Source organism: Bombus huntii, chromosome 17 (genome assembly GCF_024542735.1).
Source record: "Bombus huntii isolate Logan2020A chromosome 17, iyBomHunt1.1, whole genome shotgun sequence".
Classification (NCBI taxonomy): domain Eukaryota; kingdom Metazoa; phylum Arthropoda; class Insecta; order Hymenoptera; family Apidae; genus Bombus; species Bombus huntii.
This window is the reverse complement of record NC_066254.1, coordinates 1,503,355-1,529,538: the sequence shown is the minus strand read 5'-3', so window position 1 is coordinate 1,529,538 and position 26,184 is coordinate 1,503,355. Positions and strand designations below refer to the sequence as shown.

At 30.4% G+C, this 26,184-nt stretch overlaps 2 protein-coding genes and 2 long non-coding RNA genes across 21 annotated transcripts in view; 2 read left to right on the top strand and 2 right to left on the bottom strand.

Moving 5' to 3' along the window:
- Window positions 1–3,632, bottom strand: part of LOC126874971 (myosin heavy chain, non-muscle) — a 28,805-nt gene extending 25,173 nt beyond the window's left edge. For 5 of the 10 annotated variants that reach the window (XM_050637518.1, XM_050637520.1, XM_050637519.1 and 2 more), the window contains exon 1: window positions 2,959–3,631. In XM_050637518.1, the coding sequence (XP_050493475.1) occupies window positions 2,959–3,315 (357 nt within the window). In that variant the 5' untranslated portion in view covers window positions 3,316–3,631. Of the gene's footprint in view, window positions 1–2,958 lie in introns of all 10 variants that reach the window. The other 5 variants (XM_050637521.1, XM_050637522.1, XM_050637524.1 and 2 more) reach the window with 2 other exon arrangements.
- A 1,221-nt stretch (window positions 3,633–4,853) lies between these two features.
- Window positions 4,854–26,184, top strand: part of LOC126874988 (L-allo-threonine aldolase) — a 51,857-nt gene continuing 30,526 nt past the window's right edge. The window contains exons 1-5 of one of the 5 annotated variants that reach the window (XM_050637591.1): window positions 4,854–5,023; window positions 5,140–5,276; window positions 5,448–5,502; window positions 6,308–6,425; window positions 6,714–6,797. In XM_050637591.1, the coding sequence (XP_050493548.1) occupies window positions 5,455–5,502; window positions 6,308–6,425; window positions 6,714–6,797 (250 nt within the window). In that variant the 5' untranslated portion in view covers window positions 4,854–5,023; window positions 5,140–5,276; window positions 5,448–5,454. Of the gene's footprint in view, window positions 5,024–5,133; window positions 5,503–6,307; window positions 6,426–6,713; window positions 6,798–26,184 lie in introns of those variants that run through there. The other 4 variants (XM_050637588.1, XM_050637589.1, XM_050637590.1 and 1 more) reach the window with 4 other exon arrangements.
- Window positions 6,301–12,994, bottom strand: LOC126875022 (uncharacterized). Of its 5 annotated transcripts, none has more exons than XR_007693190.1 (5): window positions 12,832–12,994; window positions 12,143–12,282; window positions 11,054–11,920; window positions 8,602–10,958; window positions 6,301–6,441 (listed from the first exon to the last, which is right to left on the bottom strand). It is a non-coding gene; the product is annotated as an uncharacterized LOC126875022 (long non-coding RNA). The 5 variants fall into 5 exon arrangements; XR_007693191.1 differs by having other exon boundaries at window positions 12,143–12,298; window positions 12,832–12,989; XR_007693192.1 differs by lacking the exon at window positions 12,832–12,994 and having other exon boundaries at window positions 11,054–11,942; window positions 12,143–12,770.
- Window positions 13,142–24,290, top strand: LOC126875041 (uncharacterized). Its single transcript, XR_007693223.1, has 3 exons — window positions 13,142–13,290; window positions 13,414–13,543; window positions 16,491–24,290. It is a non-coding gene; the product is annotated as an uncharacterized LOC126875041 (long non-coding RNA).

Here is a 26,184-nt window from a genome sequence, read left to right as displayed (position 1 = left end):
GCTTCATTTTTTTGTTCTAATTATTCGAAAATTTCCTATTTGTCAATACCGCGAATGACAAGTAATTAATGTTACATCTTAGCAAGCGAAAACATTCGTAACATAAAATTAAAAGATCATATTATCTATTAATTTGTATGAATCGGTCCACATTTTTCTTGTTTTGATTTTACAACTTGGTTTCACAAAATTTTGAACGCAACCTTCAAAGTATGCTAAAAATTACGGTGAGTCAATGTGCCACACGTACGTGGAAATGAGGTATGGCTGTTATCAGCTTCAGATAAGAGTCAAGAATGAACTACAGTTGTGCTATCTATTAACATTGGAGTTCCAGCCTTCTTTGAAGTTTCGAGATCCTATAGCTCTCTCTATGTCGATTAAATTATTGTTTTCCAATTTTACTGAGTTTATTCTTTATTTCTATATAATACCAAAATGAATAAAACCACGTATAGGGATTATTTTTTCTTCCATATTAATAATTTGATAATGACAGTAAATAAAGAAATATTATTTACACTGGTTCAATAAACGTTAATCATATATGGATAAAATTCAATGTAAAATAAAACGATTATTCTTCTAATTTTTTATGTATTAGAATATCGTCCATTTTATATTATAAATGATATAATGTACGAAACGACGGTATGTTTTACCAGAAAACGATAATAAGTTATTAAATAAGTAAATGTATCTTTAATTATACTGTTTATAATTTCTTCTGATTTACTTTCATAAAAGATTTTATTGTGTTAAATATTCTCACACAAATACTTTTCGGTAAAGTTCACTCTCTTGAAAAGTAAATTATGCAATCATTTATACAGCGGAATATTTATAAAACATTTCAATTTACTACTTAATTACGAATAAAGAAATAATGTTTAAAGATTTTCGACGGAGATAATTATCAGCTTAATACCATTTTTTAATTATTCTGTTTTTATATCATGTGTTCCTTTACAATTAAGTTTTTCTAAAATAGTAATGTTAATTCATATATGTTTATTATTTTGAGTAGGAAATATGAGAGAAAAGTAAATGCAACGGTTCAATGAGAGTAATCTCAGAAATAGAATACTTTTGTTTATTGTTAGAAACGTACGAGAAAAAGCTTGATCACAACACTGTGAGATAATCAAATTCAGCGAGAGCCTTGGGTTAGGTCAGTGTTACGTTTACAAATCCTTTTGATTTATTTTGGATGTTTAGCTCGTAATACAACAACAAAAAAACAAAACAATCGAATGTAACATTAAAATTTGATAATAACAATTGCTCGCGTTAACTTTCAATCAAAATGAATGTTTGGATTGATTTACTTTCCGTATTCTTCCGGTTCATGCAAGAAATTTGTTAACTGATTTGTACTAACTAAATTAGATAGCAAAAACATAATTAAAAGAAGCTTTAGCCATTTATAGCTTATAAATATTTGTTAAAGATATTTTTCGAATTCGAAAGACAAAAATATTGTAAAAAAATAAATATTTGGTATAAAGAAATTAAATTTTGATATTTTGATAATTATATAATTAATATTTGTATAACTGTTTATGGTAGTATTAGTATACATATAATGGCATTACATGATTTATATTAAAATAATCACAATTTTTAGTATAGACTGCATATTATTAATTCAGTATACTGTTTCCAGGTAATATTTCATTATAGTTCAATGCATACAACCTATATTATATACTAAATATTTGCATATATATAAGAATATTATAATATTTAAACAAAAGGAAGACTAGAATTACTTTAGACATAAAGTACTATATATCCAACTGTATAAATGACATAAAAAGTTTGGGCCACACCTTAAAATTAATTACAGAATTAATATTAAAAAACCCCAATTTATGCATATGAAAATACATAAATTAATATGATTGTTATTTATATCAGATAATGCTAAATGTATATGACTGTTGCACAGGCCATAGTCTTACAAATTTCTGTCCAATAATCCATACACAAATTTGTGTGTGTGTTTGTGAAATATATTAATATTTATAATTTATTTATATACTTATATAAAACAAAATGAAAATTATGCATTCTTATTATTTGCCTTAGCTGTACATTCCAGTTCAATCTTTTTAAATCAAAGCAGAAAAATCTTACAAAAATCACTTCTAGTTTAAATTTAAAAGTATTATGCTAACTTTATACTTTGTATGCATGTATATGTGTGTACATATGTATATATATATATATATGCTCAGTTCTTTGTTTACAATATAATTTTCCATCTAAGTGATAAAAAAAGAAATACTTTTTTAATTTAAATAAAATCTACTGAATACTATCAAGATAATGATAACTTAATTTTGATATCTGATACAATTAATTTTTCTTTTTTCCCATTGATATTAATCTAATGAACAAGTAGATTGATAAGATATTTATAAAAAGAAATATAAAAATTAATTAATATCAGAAACAAATCATAAAGAATTAATTATAAGCATATTTGCATTTGGAAAGAATGTTACTTACCATATAATTCAGAATAATTATACTTTTTATATTATTGTTATAAACAACAAATATATATTTATAAATTAAATAAATAATTTGTAAACAAATAAAGATTGCATAATGGTAAAATAAAATTTTACTAAAAGCGTTTATACGCTGACAGACTGCATGCAAAAAAATAAATATAGCATTTATAGTAACTCTACAATTAGTACACAGTAGTTTAATAGTAAAAAATTAATGTTATCAATAATTATAGAATTGGTTTCTTTGTAATTGATCTTAATTTCTGCTCCATTTGAAATAAAAGGATGAGAAAGAAAACTTTATCACTAAGGCTTATCATCAATCTTTTATGATCTATTTGTTATATTCCCCTCAAGAAAACTAATCAAAAAATGAATCATTGGCTTTTATTTGACAGTATTAGTAATGGAAAAAGATAAAATCTATCAAACTCACGTAAATGAGGCCGGAGTAGTATCTGTCTTTGAGGTTATGCAGTACCGAAGCTTCATTTAGGCACGTTAATTCAGCCATGTCTTCAACTTTATCAAATTTCGGTGGATTCATCTTCTGAATATCATCTTTCGCGACAAGGACCCGTTTTCCAGTTTCGGCAATCTCCACTTCGACCTCATCACCCCGTTCACCCTTTATCCCGGCTGCAACGAAACCCTGAGTTTCGTGAGGCACCCAAACCAACTTTTTCTGCGTCCATTCCGCCTGAGTTGCAGGATCATTGAAATTATTCCTGTCAACGGAAAGGAACCGCAATTCGGGATCCGAATGATCCACCCTCGAGTCGACGTCCGCCATTTTTGTTTTCGAGATCACTAGCTCCTCGAGCCGGCTTCAGGGACGAGCGATTCCAAGGACGATCCTCGACAGACTGACCTCTTCGTAACAAGGACACACATGTAACTATTCAACACTCGTTTTCCCGTACTTTTCGAGTGTCTATTGTCTAGTGGTGGTTAAGACAATCTGAAGTTGGAGAGTTTTGGACGATTCGTAGTTCGTTCTCCTTCGAGGCACCGTGTTCTTCTACCACCTTTAACGCTCTTCGAGATTGTTTTCTTTCTCGCTCCTCGCGGCCATCTTCTTTTCTCCTTACCATAAAATGATGGTGGGGTTCTGTTTTCAAGGTAGGCTGCGTAGTAGCGCTCATGTCGCTATATGACGCGTCTCAATAGAAAATTGATTGGTTAGCAGGTAAATATATTAACGCAGCAACCAATCAGAAATATTTCGTATACCATGAAAAAGAGTATTGGTTTAGACCATAGGTGAGGTATCCTTATTTCATTCTTTTCTATGTCCTGATTTTAAATATACACCTGACAATTCTTAACCGACAACTCATAGTAGCGCAATTGAAATGAAATATAAATATATCGATGATACACAATTTAATTATTCCCAAAATGTTTTTATAGAAATTTCTCTATTCGTTTGTTATTTAAATTATATTTTTATTTCTTAAGTTTACAACATAAAGACGTCTAATTATATCATATTATATATTAATTTACAGTGTTTTCCAAATTAAATGATATTTTACTTTTTATGTAAGATCCGTATTTAATATAAAAATAATAATGGTGAAACAATACATTGTTTTTTACATATAAAATTTCTATTCGAAAGTTACAGTAAAACAATGTAATATTTTAATAGAATCAGTTGATAATTGATTTAATTGTTAGGGATTTTCTATTATACGTATTTAGTATAAAGGAATCTTGTTCATTTAAAATTATGTAGATATATTTTTGACATTTTTTATATACGCCTATATATATATGTACGTAAAATGTAAATTTATTAAAATTCTTTGAAAAATTATTTACTTTCCATGAAATTTAGACCGTAATTAGATATTTTTCAAAGATATATGATTTACATATATTTTTAATATTTAATAGCAAAAATAATTTAAAGAGATGACGATTTTTAAGATTGAATTTCTTTTCTTTATAGTCTTCTTTAATATATTAACAGTAAATATTCTTTTTATTTCTACTTTATAAAGTGACTTATGAAGAAATATATTAAATTAATAAATTATGTAACTAACTTTATTTATTGCAATAGATAGACTTCTTGCATGTTTTGTTTATAAATTATATACATATATACACAAATAATTTGTATAAATTTAAAGAAACTATAAACAAATAAACAAAATTTGTTTATTAAACACAGGTATATAATACTTTTTAAATTTAAAAGTTCCTATAATTTATCTAACGAGACAAGGGAGTAAACGTAAACAAAATGAGATTACTACGGCTGCAACTATTGGTCAGACTGATGACTCTCGATTGTCACTAGTTGGCGACTAATAGTTGCAACCGTAGGAATTACATTTTGTTTATAGTTGCTGCCTTGTCTGGTCGGAGCAACTGTAGAATATTCCTTATTAATTTTTTTTTGTATGTTAATAGGAATACAAAGGAAGGCACGATCGGAATGGGATCGCACGATAAAATATCGCCTGTGTGCGTTCAGGGTAACGTTATCGGTAATAGTCAAATATAAATGAATTCATGAAGTCATAAAAATAAACATATTTAATTTTATGTTTTACATAATGCAATATGTAATCTTGTGATAAATATTCTTTAACTTTTCTAGCAGGAAGGTAAAGTGCCAAAAGTGTAATAAAGTATTCTACGCAGAAACATTGTGTAATAGAACGTGAAACGTGCACGATCAAATTTTTGGCTAGTATAAAACGATATTAATAATATCAACGATAGATGTAATACGTTAAAGTAAGGATATCATAGTGGTTTTTATCATTCTGTATTTTTTGTTGTAAATTTAATTTTCTTTCATATCTAATTTGCAATTTGCAATTAAATTGTGTTAACTTATAAAATTTCTTCAATATAATAATTTACACAGCAATATATATCTATTTGAAAAAGTATATAATTTTATAGTTGAAACATGTATTATGATAAAGGTTATTCATATGAAACTTATGACAAAGATAAGGTAAGAATAAGTATGTATATAAAATTGAACCAAACTTTAGGGGATCAAAAATTATTGATTTCTTTTATATGCAATCCTATAGTTTTTGATGCATAGAATCTACTGAAATGTAGATTTAAAATTATGGAATAAAGTGGTCCAAAAGCTAGGAGTCTATAAAGCTAAGTATTTTAGGCTATTTTAAACGTTATTTTGATGCTATATTGAGCTATATATCTGTTTTCTCCAATGAGTGAAATCTATGAAGGCACTGAGTGAACATGGTTGAGTTAAATCATATGTGTTTGGCTACACGTATTTTGAATATGTTTGGTTTTTTGCTCTGACATGACTCAAGGCAAGCGCATAATAGTTTTTAAATGTGTCCAAAGTATTCACTTTTTCTTTTTGTATTGTTACGTTTCATCTGGTTTAATTTCTTTTTCCTGTCATTTTGAAATTTTTCTTGTTTTATTTTTTATTACTCTTTATTCCATATAGAATAGTCAATCACACCATGGAATTTATAGGTAAGTGAGGTTGATTATGATTTGCGATAGTATCTATTTTCTAACTATTGCGGCCAGTTACGTTAATACAAAATAATTCTTCGCGAATTTAATTACAACAAATACCCTAAAAAGTTTTTAGTTATAATTTTTGATCTAGTGGATTCTGCAATTTAAGACTTGCATTTTCAGATTCCATGCATTGAGAACTATAAGATTGCAGACAAAGAGGTCAATAATTTTTGGTCTCCTAAAGAACAACCTACGATTCTTTTAATTTTCTGTTTAATAAAATATAATAATCAAATCTTTTCCAGGTAGTAGTTGTTGATCTTCGGAGTGATACTTTAACAAAACCAACCCAAAAGATGAGAGAAGCACTATCCAGTGCTGAAGTTGGTGATGATGCTTTTCAGGAAGATCCAACAGTGAAAGGTATGAAAATGTTGTTCTGAAATATTATGTTTAGTATTAACACATACACACACATATATATGATTTTTTATTTATAAATTAAATATTTTAATTGCTTTGTAAAGTAACTGTAAGATAATACATTAAATAACCAAGAAAGTTTATGCCATTTTAATTAATAGAGATAAACCTAAAAGTGGCATAAACTTTTTTGCCTACATGATATAATTATTAATATCAACAATATAATTATTACATACAATATTATTAACAGTAAATAGGTTTTGTAAAGAAGTTTTTGGTTTTCAGTATTACAAGAAACAGCTGCCAAAATGGTTGGAATGGAAGATGCATTATTTGTATGCTCTGGAACTATGGCAAATTTAATTGCAAGTAGGTATAGCAGATTATATGCACATTAAGTTGTACTTTTATTCAAAGTAGTACAAGTTTTATTAATTTCATTACTTAGCTTAAAAGGATATTAATTCATAAACAATACTGTTAATTCAAATTGTTATGTCTTTAATGTAGATTTAAACTTTATTAATAAATAAGAAACATTGAGTGGTATCTAATTGTACTTTCTTAAGTATCTAACATAAAGAAAATCAATTTTATATTTAATGATTATTTGTAAAAATATAAATATTTCCAACTCTTTAAATGATAGGTATATCATTGAATATGGAGCTATAGATCATGGATGCATATAATATGCATGTAAACACTGGGAATGTTTGAAATTTTATTTGATTTTTATATAGTAATATAGTATTATAAAAGGCTAAAATTATAATTTAAGTATAAACTTTAGATATAATTTATACCTTACAAATATAAGGAATAGAAATTTATGTTCTACATGCTGTGTTAGAATCTACAATGTTTAGCAATTAAAGAATTCCTTATATTGCAACATAAATATTCTCTTTAATAACAGTAGCTAACAAATTAATTTTGGTAAATATATATCACATACATACACATTGCATGTATATTATAATCATGTTGATAGTAATAATTGTCTACTATATTTCTTACTATTTTCTATGCAAATTAATATTTAGATTATATACTCATCTCAGTCTCTGTGTTGTATCTATTATTTCCTCCACTTAATTAACAGCCTAATTAAACTTTAATCTAATTGTAATTTCTTCAAGAATGTTTTTATCTTTAATTGCAATGAATACTTTTGTTTTCATACAAGATGCTTTATTTATATCTTATAAAGGTGTTGGTATGTAGCTATATTGGTAGAATGAAGAAAAGAGAAAAGGGCTAGGATTGTATATTATACTTTTTCTTTTCAAAAAAAGCATTATATTTTACACTACTTTTAAGCTACGTATGATATATTTCCAAGACTATTCAAATAATCTTTCTATTTTCATATTGATATATAAAAATCATCACTTTTTATTTTACAACATGGTATTAGTATCAGTTATATAATTCATGACAATTACATATATAATAAACATATTATAATAAAGATACTTATAATTATAATAAAGATAATAAATAAACAATAAGTAAAGATTTCTTTTATTTTATTAGAGATTTTATCAGAAATATTGTAATTAGATACATATGTAATTTTTTATTCCAAACGTATATTTTTTAATTATGAATCTTAATTAGAATTAATTAGAAGATTACTACAACTTTTTAAATTGTAATATGCAGAAGTTAATTACAAATAATTGTTACAAGTATTTGAAAAACTCTAATAATGAGATATCATTGTAATACTTGATCTCACAACAGTTCTTAGGGAAAGATTTATATTTCAGAAGATAAATGGAGAAACTTTACTCTTAAACTATTTATCATCTATTCCTAAAACTAGATATAATTAATGTTTTTCAATCAATACTACTGTGCAGTTCTATCAAAATGTTAAAACTATACTTTGAGAGTTCTTCTTAGGAAAACAGTTTTTACCTTATGACCAAATTCGTTCTCAATATTTTGTTGTTAAATATTTGATTAATATATATAATCGAGTTTAAGAGAAATTGGAATCTTTATCCTTTTATTCATGTTAATTTTTCATAGAATATAAGTGCAATATTTATAATACAAATAAAACTACAAACATAATAGAAATACAAAAAGATACATAATAAATATAATAGTTAATTTAGAAAAAATATATGAGGCAATATAAATAGGTTTGATGAGTACTCACGTATTGATCAACCCATAAATTATACTAGATAGCATATATTTTCATAAAGTATAAGATGATATGAGAAACCCGATAAGCTTCGAGTAAAGCATTCAAGGCAATGAAGCATGAATCAACAGCCGTTTGTAGTGACTCAGAAATGCAATTTTTTCATAGTAAAACATAGTCAAAGCAGATAGTGTGAACAAAAAAGGCACGATACGTAATTACGTGCTATTGGATTAATACTTAAACATCGTTGATTCGAAGATTAAGTTTGTTGAGGACGAGACAGTTATGCCAATTGCAATATTTTCAATATTTTTTTGCATGTCATCTAATAATCTAATGTTTCGAACTTTTCGAAAAATTCAAGTCGTTCAGACCAATTTTAAAGCGATTATTCTATTTTAAGGCTTGTTCGAATATTGTTACATGAGCCACTGTAAGTCTAGTTGTTCTTAGTCGGTGATCAAGATGGTGTGATATATACAGGCTGAATATACAGGGTGATTCACCAGATATTACCACTTCGATTTACGTGATTGTCACTATTTTCAGCGATAAATGTTTGGATAGATGTTGAATGGTTTCGAAGAGTACATATTCTGGTACTATTAGATTTTTTGTAGATGGACGCATTAAGGACCTATAAAGAACAACTTTGATTTTTTAACACGTTGATTGCCACGCGTGTTTTCAAAGAAATCTCCGTCAGGCCACGCGTACAGCAGTACCAAGCGTTCTCTGCTAGGTGCTCCCATCGATATTTTAGTAATGCGAATCGCTCAAGTGGTGGTCTCAAGAATGATCTTTCGTTTCATTTGTTCGCAATATTAAAACCACTAGCTGTTGTTGAATATAATGAAGGAAAGTGTGGTATAAATTGTTCCGACCAAATGGTTTCTTATGCCACCACAATTAGAAAAGGAAAATCAAATGGTACAGAAAACTTGGCATTTAATGCTTTCTGGGAATTTCTGTTGTAAACGCTTTGACGGTTTACAAAATTGCAACAAGAAAACATATAAATATTAGAATATTTAGACAATTGTTAGTTGCAAAATTATTAGGGTTGTCTGAAAATACAAAAAATCCTTGTCTTTGACGGAGTCAGCATAATATCGTTCGGAAAAATGATTCTGGAAGAAGCATTTGACGCGCATGCAAACTATGTTATGCAAATAAAAGACGTCGAATGGACCGAACAAAGACACAAAAGAATTTGAAGAAAACAACTTTGCTGACACCCGAATACGGGTGTCGTGGCAGAGTCAACGTATTAAATGGTATTATGCATTTTTTTAATGCACTAATATATGCAGCTTGTCATTTCCTATACGAAAGTATTAGCCTATTTGTATCGAAAAGTTATTAGTTTACCAGATATTTTAACCTTAGGTTGTTAAATTTAATGCGTGTGTATATCGCTTACATTGCTTTATCAGAAGAATATTTAAAACAGACAAAAATGTTGCTTGAGACTTTTGCATATGCTTGAGAATGTATAAAATAGTGATCAACACAATTAAATGCTATTTTGTAAATTAGTGGTAAAATTTTTTGGTTATTTGATGATTCAGAAAGGTATGCAAATACTACTTAAGAAGCAATTAGGACATCATCAACATGGACAAAAAATATAGCTTCTGTATGTAAGAATTATCAGTTAAAATCTTAAATCGTTCCATGATTCTTATAATTACATCAAGATTATAGTTTAATTATTACTACTAATTTGAAAAATATCTTAACTGTGATTTTGTCAAATTTAGTGTATGAAAGATAGGAAGCACATAAATAAAAAGTATTGCCTTGCATTTTTCCCTATAAGGTTCAAAATATGAATCATAGAAACATACTTTTAACAAAAATATGCTTTTAAAATTACTGATTACAATTTTTTGCAATTTAATAATTATAAATAAATTTTCAATCTCAAACTTCACCTTTTGTGTGAAACATCTTTCATAATAAAAGTCAGAAAAAACATTAACATATTCTCAAAAAGAATGCTGTTAATATATAGGTTTTTATATGCGATGTATTTAGAAATTAATGCTGTATGTAATGAATCATACATGAGTTTCTGCAGTTAAGGTGAAAGATCAGTTGTTTTATTTGAACAGTTTTATTTGAATATAATATATTTTTTTTATTTCGGCTTCAAAGCCAAGAAAGGAGTTGGTTTATAATACTTTTTGCAATGTTACAAATATCTCGTCCATTCATTCTTTCCTTTTTCTACAAATTATTTCTTATTATTGTCTTACCGTTATTTGTTCCATTTCTCTATGTTTCCACATCTAATCTGCGCTATTAACTTTGGCCTTTCGCTCCTAACTTCTTTATTCAGGTACTCCGGTATCACTAACATCCTAAATATATTTGTATTTTTTGTTAGTACAGTAAAACCTTGGTAATCCTAATCTTAAGGGAAGAATTTAAATCTTCTATGAAGATTTCCACTTACCGAAATTTTGATAGAAGCATATTGCCTTTTGCAATGAAGAAGAGAATGACATTGGTGATTTTCCCTGCTCTCTTGCCTCCTTTTAAAAAAGTATGCATTTTTGAGCTTGAGTTTGATAAAATTTTAGTTTTTGTTACTAAAAAAGAAAAACTTCTATGATGTAGTATGCATCCATAACTTCATAATTTTTAAATGTCTTGGTTTTAACTTTGTTTGGTAAAATGATTCTTTAGGAAGACCAGTGTCTTAATAACGTCTTAATACTCAATCGGCTGCAAATTTTTGTAATAGTGTTTCCTAAAACAGAAAAACTCTTTTGCAAGATATTGATATTGGTCTATATAGTCAATAAAGCATTGCATAAAATATCCATATTGTTACTTCTCTTTCCTTCCTTTCCTTCAACACTTTAAAACTCTTTGTCTATATCGAATCTTCTGCATTTGATTTGTTTTAATTCATTTTAACTTTTGATGCTGTTTTGTAAGTTTTCATATTCTTTTATTTCATCTGTTTTTATTTCACTCTCTGATTCTGATTCACAATTAACAATTTGATCTTCATTTCTTTCTTTCTCAATGAACAATCTTTTAAATAGCTGTTTTGCACAATTTTTCACTACATGTTTGGATGAATAACTCAAAATTCATTTGTATGGAGATATAATCACCAATGTAAAAATACAAAGAATGATAAAATGTTTTTATTTCTCCGTTTCTCAATTTCACTTTTTACTACTTCTAATAAATTTAGTGGCAGTTTAGTATTTATGTATTTTAGTTTACTGAAAACATAGAATTGTTCCTTCTGTAGTCATTAAATTAGCACTTTCTTTACTTAGTTCCTGAACTGTTAACACTGTTGGCTCTAGAACAATTAATATATGATTCTACATACAATATAATTACAGTTAATATAATAAGAACAGTAATGTAATTTTTGGCAAAACATTGCAAACGAAGATCGATTAATTTTTTATTTATGCAATCAATTAATTTTGAAAATCTATTTATAGTTGATGCAAATGTATTCCAACGAGTTCTTACATTTAAAATTAGTCTTAAATTTTTTTCTTCCTTTTTGTCTTACCATTTTTAACATGTTTTGAAATGTTTGACGGCCGCTGTCCCGTATACGTGACTTCGCTGTGTCATCTGTTGTTGGTCGCTGTTACCTTTTCGTGACCCCAGGTTTTTTATCCTTTTAGTTTGTTTAATTGATACTTACACCTTAGACAAATGATTCCTATATTCGAAAGTGTTCTATTGAAGTGAAATGATTTCTAAATGCACTGAGAAGCGGCAGTTTGCGAGTCTAATGTTCTAGTAATAACGAATAGTCAGAAAATGATTATAATATCTGTAACTGTATGGATCAATCAGAACATAAATAAATAAACTCATATATGCATAAGTGCACAAAATAAATTAGGGCAACACGGCAAAAATTCAATAATGATGATGCATTCAATGCAATTTTCTTAAAAAGTGTCATAATTATACTAATAAATATAATAATAATAATGATATACTAAGCGAAAAATGCCGACGATTGGCAATAAGATCTACGCGAAACGTGTGGTTGTTGAAGTATTAACAGGATTTCAGGTCGAACTGATAAATTTTAAAAAAATTTGGTTAATTTTCGCATTGCGTTTAATACAGGTTTTATATAGCAAAGTAATGCATAATTATCAGAACTTTCTTTGTCTATTAGATTTTCGACTTTATTGTTTAGGACAAGAATTGTTAAGGCGTTCTAATTTTCGAAGAATTTACATATAAGAACTATATCGGGGTTTTTGCCTCAGTTCTTTTGTTTTCGTTTTTTTTCTTGCGTTTGTTTTTCTAATATACTGGTGGTAGCCAACGGCTTCGTTCGGCAATTTTCGGCTTTGTTGACTGCGGTGTTATCGCCCAATCGGCAAACTTCGCACGGCCATTGTTCTTCTACGGGGCGTCTCTCTATCATAGCGAACAACGGCGGCTGCTAATTGTTTACGCTTCTATGTCCGCCGTTAACCTTCTGTACATTAGCCGTTCAAACGGTTTTGACCTCTGTGTTCAAAACAATCACAGATGCACGCAGTATAAATCGACGAGCCGCGTTCGGCTGCGTCATTGTTAAATTACTCAGCCTTTCGGCAAATTACTCGGTTTTCGCAAATTTACTTAAGAGGATTTAAGTGCGTGTTCGCCTTCATTCTTTTGTATTCTATAATACCTTAACTTTGAATCGTAAGTCTTGCTCGATTCACCATTATTTCTAATTTCATAGTTTTGTTGATATTTCCCGGTAACGAGCACGATTTTTTCCCGTTTATAATATTTTCTGGTGTAAAAAATTGGCACTCGCCGAAGTTACCGGAATACATAGAAACTAGAAGCTTTCTGGCTAATTGCGAAAATTTTGAAAGTTATTACTTCGTCACGATTGCTACCAATTTACGTGGTCAAGATTATGTCCAATTCCTGATTTATCTCCAACTCGGTAAGTGATGTATCTTCAGTATTCTGTGTTAAGTGTTGAGTAACAAAATCTAAAGCTGTTTCTCTTAAATTTGTTTCATTTCGCGAAGAAACCGCTGTATCATGTAGCATTTTATTTACTTCTTACCGTATTTCATATCGACATACAGTTACTCATATTACTATACTATCTTTATAATTATTTCTATCTTTAAAATTATAGGTATCTAAAATTATAGGTATTAAAAATTTATAATTATTGCTGCCTGTAAGAGGAAATTTAGATATTATACACTAGACTCCTATATAAAGCGAATTCCTATTATGTGCTAAATAGCAATACACAGGATTTAGGAATTAAATTTGCTTTATCTCAACATTAGATTGTTTTCTTCATCATCACCAGCTACTTATGTGTTTTCTTAAGTACATACCGGTTATCTTGTTGGTGGCGTGGTTGCTATTAATATTGTATTTGATAAAAAGGATGAGTGAAAGTTGGCTTACCAATGATCACGTTACGAAAAATTAAGATATTAATATTTTATCGCATGCCCGTTTTGTTTAACGACCTGAAGTAACAATTTGGGCATATTAAAAATAATTTTTTGTAGATATTCTGAAGAACTAGTTGCCCATTCTTCTTTTAGTCTCGTTCGCAATTCAAATTTTGAATTTATTGGAAATTCTCTAGCTTCTCCTCTGGTCTAATGAAACCCATAGATTCTCTATGGGATTCAAGTCCGGAGATTACAGAGGTGGATGTAAAACTTTAGGACAATTGTATAACAAATATTCCTGTACTATTCTCGCTTTATGTTTTATATCGTTGTCCTCATAAAATTTGAAAGTACTTTGTATTCTCATATTGTTTGTACTTTTTAGCAGATTGTTTTTTAGAAGGTCTAAATATTTATTCTTATCTAATATATGTTGGATAAACACCAGTTCAGCCACACCGGCGTTCGAAATCCGCCCCATATTTTTCTTGCTACACGACAATTTAAGCTATTGCATCTGATTATTCCGCGTGCTGTTTCAGCACTGACTCTTTTTCCTAATTCCATGACAAATTTCTGAGGCCAATTGTGTTTCGCTACAATGCGAATTTTATTTAACTCTCCATATTATTCTTCTTACCACCTCTTCATAAAAAATTCGATTTGTTTCTTTCTATTTCTTAACTTCAGTACGGTCTTCTTCTTTATATCTCTTACCTCTTTGTGATGGCTCTAATTGTGCAATTTCATAATAACTTTTACTTTTTTCTCTATGAAAAATAACAAGTTGTCTATTATTAAAACTGCTATTCTGTACTTTTCGTAGCGTGTCAGATTTTGAATATTAGCACTGAAATATAGCTTTGTATTGAGATAGAGTTATATTGTAGCAGTTTGTATATAAAACAAATCTATTTTGCACTTTACCTTTTTCTGAGGACTACTAGATTACACAACATACAATACAAACATTAATGTAACATGAAAATGTGACAATTTTTATTGTTTAAAAAGTAATATATAATTAAATGTTATTGTTAGATTGGAATAGTTTATATATTTTTAATCTACAATAGTTTATTCTTTCGTAAAATAAACAATATAATATTTGAATCATTCCCGCTTACACACGGCAATAATTACAAAAATAGTATGGTGTCCATTATTAATGTGTGTAACTATATAAAATCTAAAGCTGTTTCTCTTAAATTTGTTTTATTTTGCGAAGAAGTCGCTGTATCATGTAGCATCTTATTTACTTTCTCTCGTATTTCATATCGACATATTTCTATTTTAAAGTCGAAGTTCTTACAGTGAAACATAAATACAGTATTTTTTGCATAATCGATAGAAAATCGGGGTTGTAAAAATCGATTATCGTGTATGATTGCATAAATTGCATAAATACGGTTCGCCGTTTTGGTGGGCTCAGAAAAATACAGCGCGAGTAAAAGAGAAAAATGTTCGGGAATGGGCTTGATGAAAAGAAACATGTCGGCTAAGCAATGTTTCCAACAACGGAACTTGTTTATTTCCAAGTTTTATTGAATAAAACTTTGACCAATGTAATTATGAAGCTTTTCTGATTAAAACAAGACCAAACACAATGTAATTAAAGAGCATATTTTCTTATTTAATGATATAAACTTACTTACATAATGCCATAGTAGCAATAATTAAAGAATTAGAAATTTAAAGATTGTTATCATTTTGAAAAAATCTAATATATACATTGGTAAAAGTACGGTTTCAAGGAAATAAAAAATAAAGAAATATCATCATTGTTTCACGAATAATCAATATTTTCATGTTAATGTTACGAACATGTTAGCTTTTGTGTTACAAAATATGCGAATTAACCCGAGTACTCAATTTAATTATCCGATTAATTTTATTTACTATTATCTACTATTTACTATTATTTAGTAAATTAATTTAAAACTCGGATAAATAACTTACTTGTCGGATAGTCGAGTATATGAGTATTCGGGTTGGAAAACTTACGTATAACGTGATTTTTTCCTGGAAGCATCTGAATATCCTAAAATGTATGGAAAATACGAAAAGAAAACTGTCAAAGCACACTTTATTATAAGTAAGTAGTCATCTATGAATTGAAAAGCTATAGCTGTTCATCCTCATAGCAGAAATGATAATTATAATTTTAACACTTAATATGTATTAATTTGATCTTTAATTTCATTTTAGTTTTTAAAATACAGCAAAAGTAAATTTTCAGTTATTCAGAAAATTTAAATTTTCAGTTATTGTTATTTACATATATACAGGTTCTCACTCATAAGAAAATCACTGAAATCAACCATCACACTTCATTATTTTTAACAGATTTTGCCAAATGAATTAATTTCTTAGAAATAATAAAGTGTGTAGCCGATGAATGTGTGAATTTTCCTTTTGTCAAAGGAACTCCATTCATCGACGGATTTTGTAACTGATCTTTTATTTTAGTTTTATTTATTTTTATTGCTGGATGCTGGTGGCTGCTGATAAATGAGGTAGGCATAATAAAGCTTTAACTAATTTTTTTTACATTGGCAAATATTTGTTTTTGTTTTATATTTTTCATTTTAAAAACGTTACTGCAAAAAGCCACGAGTTCTTGATCATTCTCTAATGTTTCTGTGGCTCTGAATATTTATTCGCATTGTCCTTCAAACTTTCTTCCAAAGTTTTCAAATATTTCATCTTATTCAAAACCCCATCGATTGATACGAGATTTCCAACGTTATTCGCCTGCCATGTAATCCGATGCCATCGCTGATCTACCACCATATTTTACCGTGGCACATAGATTCTTTGAATTTAATTCTGTATTTCATTCCTCTATACAGATTTACGAACGTAACTTTCAAAAATGTCAAATTTATTTTCATACAACAACAGATACTGTGGAGAAAAATACCGTATTCCAGTGAGGATTATCTTTGTTAGTAGATTCATTAGCATATTCTAAATGTAATATTTTATTCTTCTTACTGTTATGCCGCGGCTTCTCAGCAGAGGTAGTTTGAAAAATGTGAAGATTCTTCGTAAGAAATCTACGACATTTCTTAGAGACAGAGTCCGTTCTGGTCAAAGTGGTTCAGAATTTCGAAAACAAATGTTAAGAACTTGGGTTTTCGAATGTGTATTCTTAACAAACTTGGTACGGATGAATGAACGAACGAATTATCGCATTTACGAACCAACGAACTCCTGGCGACCTCACTAGTGGTAACTTTATATCAACGTTCGCTATCTGTTTTTGGGACAACAGCTGGTAACAGAGTTGGTGTTTTGCTAGCCTTGCGGAACGCTACTAACTCCAGTGCTTTGGAACTAGGTTAAAAATGTGCCGATACTGTGGTATAAGGTGTTTCCAGGTTAGCGATTTTTTCCAGCATTACATAACATTATTAATAAACGGTCTTTTTTTCGCAAGTCGTACATTTAAATCGCGTTTTCTTAATAATCTCCGATACAATTCTGTATGTACTTCTTTATCGTACTTCTCGTATTATTATTATTATTATTCTGTATTATTCTCGTACCTCTGAATTTCGCAAATTATTCATATATATCATCCAGGACGACCTTCTTCCCTAGAATATAATAAATTGTAGAAATGTTCCTCTCTAGGAGCTTTGCAGTTTCGCTTGTAGATTTTTTTTCCTCGTACCACTATACTAATAATTCTCTTTCTGTTTTATTCGCTTCCAATTTCTTCTAAAATTTCATTATATGGGCACTCGATCTTGGGGAAACTACAGCGTGAATTCTACGCAGTATTTCTTGCAGACTAGCTGTCTGTAAACTAGCCAACCTTTGTTTACGTTCTCTGACCCACCGAAACGAAATTATTATGAAGATCCTATACAGATTTTCAACACTTTTGCGATTGATGTTCTGCTACTAATTGCAATAAATCATTCTATTTTAGATGTGCGTTTCCCAATTTGAATGAAACTTATACATAGATTATCCTCACATTTATACCCATGCATTATACATACGGAAATTTCAAAATATTTATTATCCTTGTTGGATTCCAGGATCGTATGGATCGAAGAATTGGACGGTTTTGATACGATTTCACGTGTATCTAAAATATACGCGTACACGTGTAATTAATATATCCGCGTTTTAATCCATGTACTTCTCAATACACGGGTACACGTGTATTAAAATACAGGAGCGCACGGATCATATCTATACATGTAGCTGTACATGTACTGAGGTTCACGAATACACGTATCGAAATGTATAGTTTCACGTGTATTAACACATACTTTATGTTTTATTTTATAATTAAATATCAAAATATTTAGATATGTAAATTGTTTATGAGATTTCATTTTTTGGTTTGCAGGTAAAAATAAGAAACATTATGGTTTTGGTTAATAAAGTTTAATTTATTAATTTCCTGCTTCGAGATAAGGAAGCTAAAATATTATCATTTTGTGCAAGTAAATGGTTTATTTTTTTTGTTACAATATTTTCAGCACATGAAAATATTCGCAAGTTCGGAAATTACTGGGTATTTGTTTGCGCTAGTCTTCCATCATTCAACTTAATTTAATTAAGTCAAAGCGTTACTGTGGCTCGGTCATATATGTTTCTTTTTGAATATAAACGTTATTCTTATCGCTGATTTCGTCATATAAAAATTCAAGAGCAGATTTTTCGTGCGTCTTCCTTACATTTACTGTGTGTATTGCGTTTATTATATTCGAGTTTTGGAGAAAACGTTTGACTTTTGTACGAATTATTTCTTTTACTGTTCACTCAAGTTTGAAACGTCTCGTAATATCCGAAATTATAGCTTCTTTAAATGTATGTGTTCGCTGTTATCGACTGTCGGACACCTTGAGATTTTAAGACAGTGCATAATAGACCTCAGTAGTAAATATGTATCTATTGGTTTTCTTAACATGTTGACGCCGGTGCGACCCATCGGCAGGTCACACGTGTCTGTCTATATTATTTTATCTCATCATTATAAGCAGACATACAATAGTAAAAACATAACAATTCAATATTATAAACTTAATATAACTACATAACTTCCTTTCTTCATACAATTTTTTAAAACAAGTTAGGCGGAGTACCGGCTGGCTCTTACAATGATTACAATATATTTTTTGATTCCTTTCACAGTATACTCTCTACCTTTTATTCTACAAATGCGTTTACAACTTTCTTTACACCGCCGTTTCGTTTTGCTCGCAGGCCCTTGGTATGACTGCAGAAAATGTGATCGTTTTTTTGGCAGTACTTCATTGTCACTTGGCATTTTTTCTTTGTGGGGATTCACTATATTTAAAAGGTGATAAATAATTTCTCCGAAATTTTAAAATTTGTATACTTTTAGCATCCCATTTTCTATGTACCATTGCCACGCATTTATGAGGCAAGTCCCACATATTAATTCTATTACAATTTTTTTATACCATTTTATGGTTCTGCGCAAACAACTATAATAGGATGACGTTTGATCGGACAGATCAACCCCCCCCTTTTTAGCATTATTATAAAAAAAACAGTGTCTGGCTTTAATTTACTATTTTTCCCGTGAACAATAACACACCTATGATTTTTGGAACTAGCTAGCATACATGCTGGCCTTTTGTCAGTCCATTTTGCGTAACCTAACGCTATTTTCGTTGTTCATGTTCCTTACGCGCGCCGTTGTTCTTCGACAGACATGCATGACTATTGTTTATTCCTGTACGGAATTGAAAAATTTTTTGATTCGCGCAATGAACGTTTTTTTATAGAAAAATGTACACAGAATTACGTGCGATGGTCAGAATTCACGTCACATCTCTACTTTTTGAGAAAATTCGGAAAGAGTACAGAATTAGGACCAAAGCTGGTCCCGTCAGCTTTACTTAACATTTATAGATATATGCAAATTGATATTGACAAACTATTGTGTATTAATGTATTAGTTGAAGTCCACGGAATTCAATGAACCCAACAGGAATCATATAACTTTCTTAAATGTCGTATAAATTGAGGTCAAGGTTGAAAAATTGCAGTCGTGTCGACAGGTTAATGTGACCCAGCGCCGCCCCACGAAGCAGACAGTGAATTCATCAATGTGTCAACAGGATTAGAATGCCCCGTTCTCACACACACATCACACACGATATTACAAATAAATATATACATATGCAACCATGACTCAAACCTATGTACACATACTGCCATAACTCAAACACACATATAATATTTCCTACCCTAAACCTGTATTAACCAAACATTATCTCTACCTCTATCTTTTATTGCCTTCACCTAATCCCAATCCGTGTTTTAATTCTACCATACTTATAGTTAGGACATTACTAATCAACTATGCTATTTTTTTGGTCTAGCCACGTCAGTTTCCAACGCTTCATCCACTCACTACGCCTTCTTCCTCCAGATTCTCTAGCTATTTTTCCTAGACCTTACTGGTACTCAGTAGAATGTAAGGACGACCGAGTTAGATGTAGAAGCGGGTATTTAGGGAAACGAAGAGAAAAGGGCAATATTTCGCATAGTTTGAATTGTGGTCTCAACTAACGGGATTTCGATGCTGAATATTAGGACATTGTTGTTATAGGCGATTGTTTAATTTATACAATTTAATCGTATTTGTGCATGCCGGAATATGATAATGGAATGGACCAACTCAGCCCCCTCCTGGAGAACGATATCGGTTAAGTCGTTGAAAAGGATTCGGGAAAATACTATCTGCGTGTTCGAAGCGAGTCTTGTCAAAGTAATGGAAGATATAATTAACAGTATTTATCTGGTTCCGAGAATATCTGTGACAGGGGCAATACTTCTTCGGAGATAAGATATCGTTTGAAGATTTCGTTCAGGTAGTTAGTAACAGTAATGGAGTTTGTAAGACTATTACACGCTTCTATATTTTCCTTAAGTTTATCCTCGTCCTCTCGCAAAGACTACGGATGGGCGAGCTAAAATTTTGAATTGCATCTTTAGTGATTGCAATTTGTTGTCTCATTGGTATTTGAACATTCCTATCTTTGAAGAGAGTCGAGTCGATCGTCTTCTTATGAAATTTAGCGTCTTCGGTATCGGGGGAATAACCAAAGCAAAACGTACGATGCGCCGTCAAACGCGCCCTCTTTTATTTATTTTATTTCCCTTGTTCGATTTATGTGGCTGTCTTGTATTTGATAAGTTTGATTCTATTCACAGTTGCGTGAGAACGTTCAGATGCGTGACTGTATATTTCGAAGACAGCTCTGACCAAAATAGACGTTGTTACCGTATACCGCATGTTCGATCTTGTGTGTACACATATTTACGGATCTTGAGTGGCATTTGGATAATCGGTCGAGTTTTTCGCCTGCGATGGTGAGATCGAGGTAGGTTAGTAGAATTTCCAGTTTCGCGTTGCCTAATTGGTTGTGATGTAATCCTACTTGATTGTTTAAGCGGGAGATTTTGCAACAGGATTCGATAATTTTATGAGCATGGTTAAGGATGGTTGAGACGAATGTCATTAGGACAAACCGGAATCTATTATCTTTGTGTTAATAATGTCTATTACTCGTTATTGTCGCCTAAAACAAAGGGTTTCAGAAAACTGGCGTGATAGGCTGTTAACTTTCCGTTCTTCAAAATTTGGGCGGTATTATTGGAATTGATTTTGATTATTTTGTAAAGAACCTTTGTCGTTTGGTGGTAGTATTTTTATTTAATCTCGGCGTATTCTGTTTGTTTAGGATATATACTAAATCATCGATTTAGTTGTAAGTAAATTTTTAATCGAATTAGGTTATCTCTAACTATTTTTTCCGTATAGCTTAGTTTCCATTTCAAGTTGATTCTATAGTCCTCATAATAATAAGTTGTTGTAAGACCCTTGAATTATATTACTAGATATGCTTTAGTTCCGAAAAGCATTTCATATTTAAGATTATTTCAATTTAAACACGCGTACGTAGGCTAACGACGCAGAGGTTATGAATTCTAGTAGTTATCGTTACCTCATGCACCTCATCGATATCGACGATTTTCGAATATGTTGTAGAAATCTATATTACCAACAACTTTTCCCTATTCGTGTAACCACCGTTCGGCATTAGTTTCCGAGATATTGAGAAAAAGTTGTCAGTATTGCTATAAAATTCCGAATTCTGCTTGTAATGGTGCGTCTGTGACAGCGCATGTGCTGGAGTATTGGTTAACATTAGACAAAATATCCAAACTTATATAAATTATGAACGAAAGATAATAAATAGGTTTGGATTAATCTCTTAGCTATTAATGCCACTGTAGTGCCTTTCGTGTAGATGATCTTTTCGACAATCTATATAGTGACTTTCGCTTATGGCATCTTTTTGAACGAGACGTCACTACAGTGGCTCACCCTGTCTGTAGATATGTGTAAATTATCGCACGACCGTTATTTGTTTAGTTTCGCATTTTTTCGCTCAATACACGTTTCTTAACGGTATATAAGCGAATGTAAAAAAGTACTTCTGCCAGAGATGTCAACAGGCCATACAGTATTTACTTTTGAAGACACCAGTTATGAGTACTGTTACTTTTTTATTTTGTTATGTGTACCATTAGTCGATAACCTTTTTAACATTCCGCTTCGTATATTTATAATTTTGTAGAATTCTTAACCTCTAAATTCTTGAGTATATCAATACAAAACAGAAAGCAGGGAGCAATTAGTGATGGTCTCGAAGTGGACTCAGGATTTAGAAAGGCGTCGAACAAAAATATAAACGATAGGAAACGTGTAAGAAAATTGCAAAGAAAGATACTGAGTTCAAATACGTAGATTTAACTCGATTAATTCTGGGATGAAAATACAAATTAGTCGATTTGCTACTCCGTTACGATTACTTTGAACTATTCTATTTCTGAAGTATTAATATCGTTTATTGTGGAATAAACAAATCGGTATTGTAAATACAAAAGGGAAAATTCTATGTGCTCTTTTGTAAAACCTCACGAAGGAGAAACAACTCTGAGTGAGATGTATTGCTTTTTTGCAATCAAGTCACTTACGTCGCCAATAAAAGAGTTACATTATTCCGAATATCGAACAAAGGTTAAATTTTTGCGTACTGATATTTTCGGACGCATAATGAATAGAGATAGATATCCTTTTTTTGTTACGAATGCTTTATTTTAACGAAATTACGACAGCTAATTCTGATTGGCTAGTAGAAGCAAGAGAATTCTGTAGTAAGTTTCGTTTTTCATTTGAAAATTATTTTAGCCCATTTAGTAACTTATGCATAAATGAAGGTTTATCATTACATAAGGCGAGATTATCATTCAAACAGTATATTCCATCCAAACGGAGTAATAGATTTGGCATCAAATCTTTTATACCGTGTGACTGTAAAAGTGGATGCGTATTACGTTTTCTTGTGTATACAAGAAACAAAAATAAATGAGAAGCCTCTGGGAAAATCAGGCGAAATTGTAATTCCATTATTAGAATGATATTTAGCATTAGGAAAATGCCACACTTTGTTGATATTTGGTATACCAACCTGGCTTTACCAACCAGCACTTATCTCCAAAAAAACCCCATGTGGTAAATTGTCAGAGGAAAGGTATTCCTATCACGAGTGAAAAATTAATTGGATGTGAAATGTATTTCGATCTTCGCCAAATATGTTCGCAGTCAAATGGCAAGACAAACGCAAAGTGTATATGCCGTTCACTTGTCCCTCTGCGGATTTTATAAATACAAGAAGACTAAATTAGTGAACGAAAGAGGTTATCCAAAAATCGTCTTGCACAGTAAATTATATTGCAAACATGGGTGCGGCAGATAATCTGTCCCTATTCATTACGTCGTAGATATAGCAGTACACAAAATATTTTTTCCATCTACTTGATGCAGTCATTCAGAATGCGTTTTGTTTGTACAAAAAAAAAGAAAACATTTTAGCTTCAATTAATTAAGGAAATCGTAAAGAAGTATAGAGAGAAAAATAACGATTTTAACAATCGGCATAAATCTATCGCAGGCCAACTTTGCTGGAAGACATTTCCTGTCTTTTTGTAAAACAATAAATGCACAAAAAGAAAAAAAAAAAAGAAAACGTTGAGAAATTATGTTATACGCACAAAAAACGATATAAGGCGAAGGTCACGCTACGAATGTTAAAGTTGTGACGTTGGACTCCGCGTAGTCCCTTGCTTCAAAGTATGTCATACAATATTGTATTGATTTTTTAAAAATTTGTGTTACTACTTAATAAAGTATACGTGCCCATATTATCTTACTATGTTTTCTTCAAACTCTTTGCTTGAAAATATCTAAATAAATTATAATCTGTTCATCTATAATTTTATTCGTATGTAATTTCATAGTTACATACACGTACAGAATTTTGCAACTTTCAATGAGCGATTCTTGTAGAGCTAAACATTTTACGAGTTAAGCACGAATCTGCCAACCGTCCTTTCCTAGAACCTACAGTTTTTGAAAAAATCAGTTTGAAAAAAGATGTGAAATTTTCAGCTTTCGAGATGTTTTTTGATTTTTACTGTAGCAGCTATCGAGTTGCTGCCAGTTTGTTTCAAAAACTATAGTAAAAACCATAATACGCGATACAGCAGACAGTTTTATTGAGAAATACCGAGAAAAACTAGAAAATTATGTTTTGATTTTGATGTAAAAGCGATATAGTTTAACAGAACACGTGGCAAACTTGTTGCATTTGTTTTAACACAACAGTGTTATGGGCAGAATTCATTGTAGTAACATCGATAGTTTTTTCTCAAAAACTAAGACCGAGTGGCGATTATATGTGTAATAAAAAGCATGCTCGATGGATAACGAAATCATAAATCATCAAGATCGGTGAAGTGGCTGAGATATCGATAATTACCTGAATTCGTCACAATCCATCTGTTTTTCACTAATGTAATGTTTTAGTTAATGCTGTAACCTTAGGCGACCTCTCCATTTGTTTGAAGCTGATAAGGGAAAAATAACACATGTTTGGTGTTGAGTAGTTCCGTTCAATCAGTTATGCATTAACTTTGACATAAAATCGATTCTTTGATCGCTGAACGATCTTGTCATATTTTATTCACTACGTACGAAAATTACGTACGGTTAATTTTACGAAAGTTCAATTTTTAAAGTAATAATCTTTATGATTCCAAGAATTGGTAATGATAACGACGATGCAACACTGATTTGAGTAATTCGATATTTGAACATTTTTTTACTAATTATGTAAATGAATTCTGGAAACAAAAATAATAGACACGTCTCCTTTTTTTAAATATTAGTAATAAAAGTGTTATGAGCAGTTCGAAATGAAAGAAGTCGAATGTTTCCGACCGCGCACCGAATGTACACGAAGTTCACGTGACGTCACAAGTCTGCAAGGGCGCTACATACTTTTTCTTAACTCGCTATATAAACCCGATAACCGACGCGTTCACATCAAAATACGATCGTGTATCTACAGTGGATCACGTAGGAATTCACACTTCAGAACAGAATAATTTTTATAAAACTGGACCAGGCGATTTTGACTTTTTTTGAGAAGTTAGAAGGACTTATTGACATTGTGTAGAAAAAATTTCGCATTAATTATAGCTGGTCGGAATCGCGAAGAAAATGGTAAAGTTTATGTTTTATAACATTTTTATCTGGGCCTGTAATGAAAATTTAAACAACATGTTTTTAAGTTATACCAGGTATACACATGCTGAAAATTTCATTGAAATTTGATGCAGAAACAGACAACAGACACGAAAAAATAGAAAATCGTAGAAAACTGTTATTTTCATCACTTTCAACTTTCGTGGCTCATAGCAACGTTAAACGATTTCAGTGAAATTGAACGAAGTTGGAAGAACTGACCTTTACTTCTTTCTTGACGATTCTGATCAGTTGCATTTTCTTCAAAATTATTTTTTACATGTCATTTAGCCAACTGATCCAGCTAACGTGTCAAAATAGCTTGAGTCGTTTGCACCAATTTTAATTTTAATACAGTTATTCTATTTTGAAGTTCGAATATCTTCGTAAGTCACTGTGCATCGGAGAGACAGAGCTATGACGTCACAAAGATGGCGGCTAAGAAACGCGCGTTTCTACGCCGCTCAAATATCAGCGACGTTTTGATTTAATTATTTCGATTAATAAGCA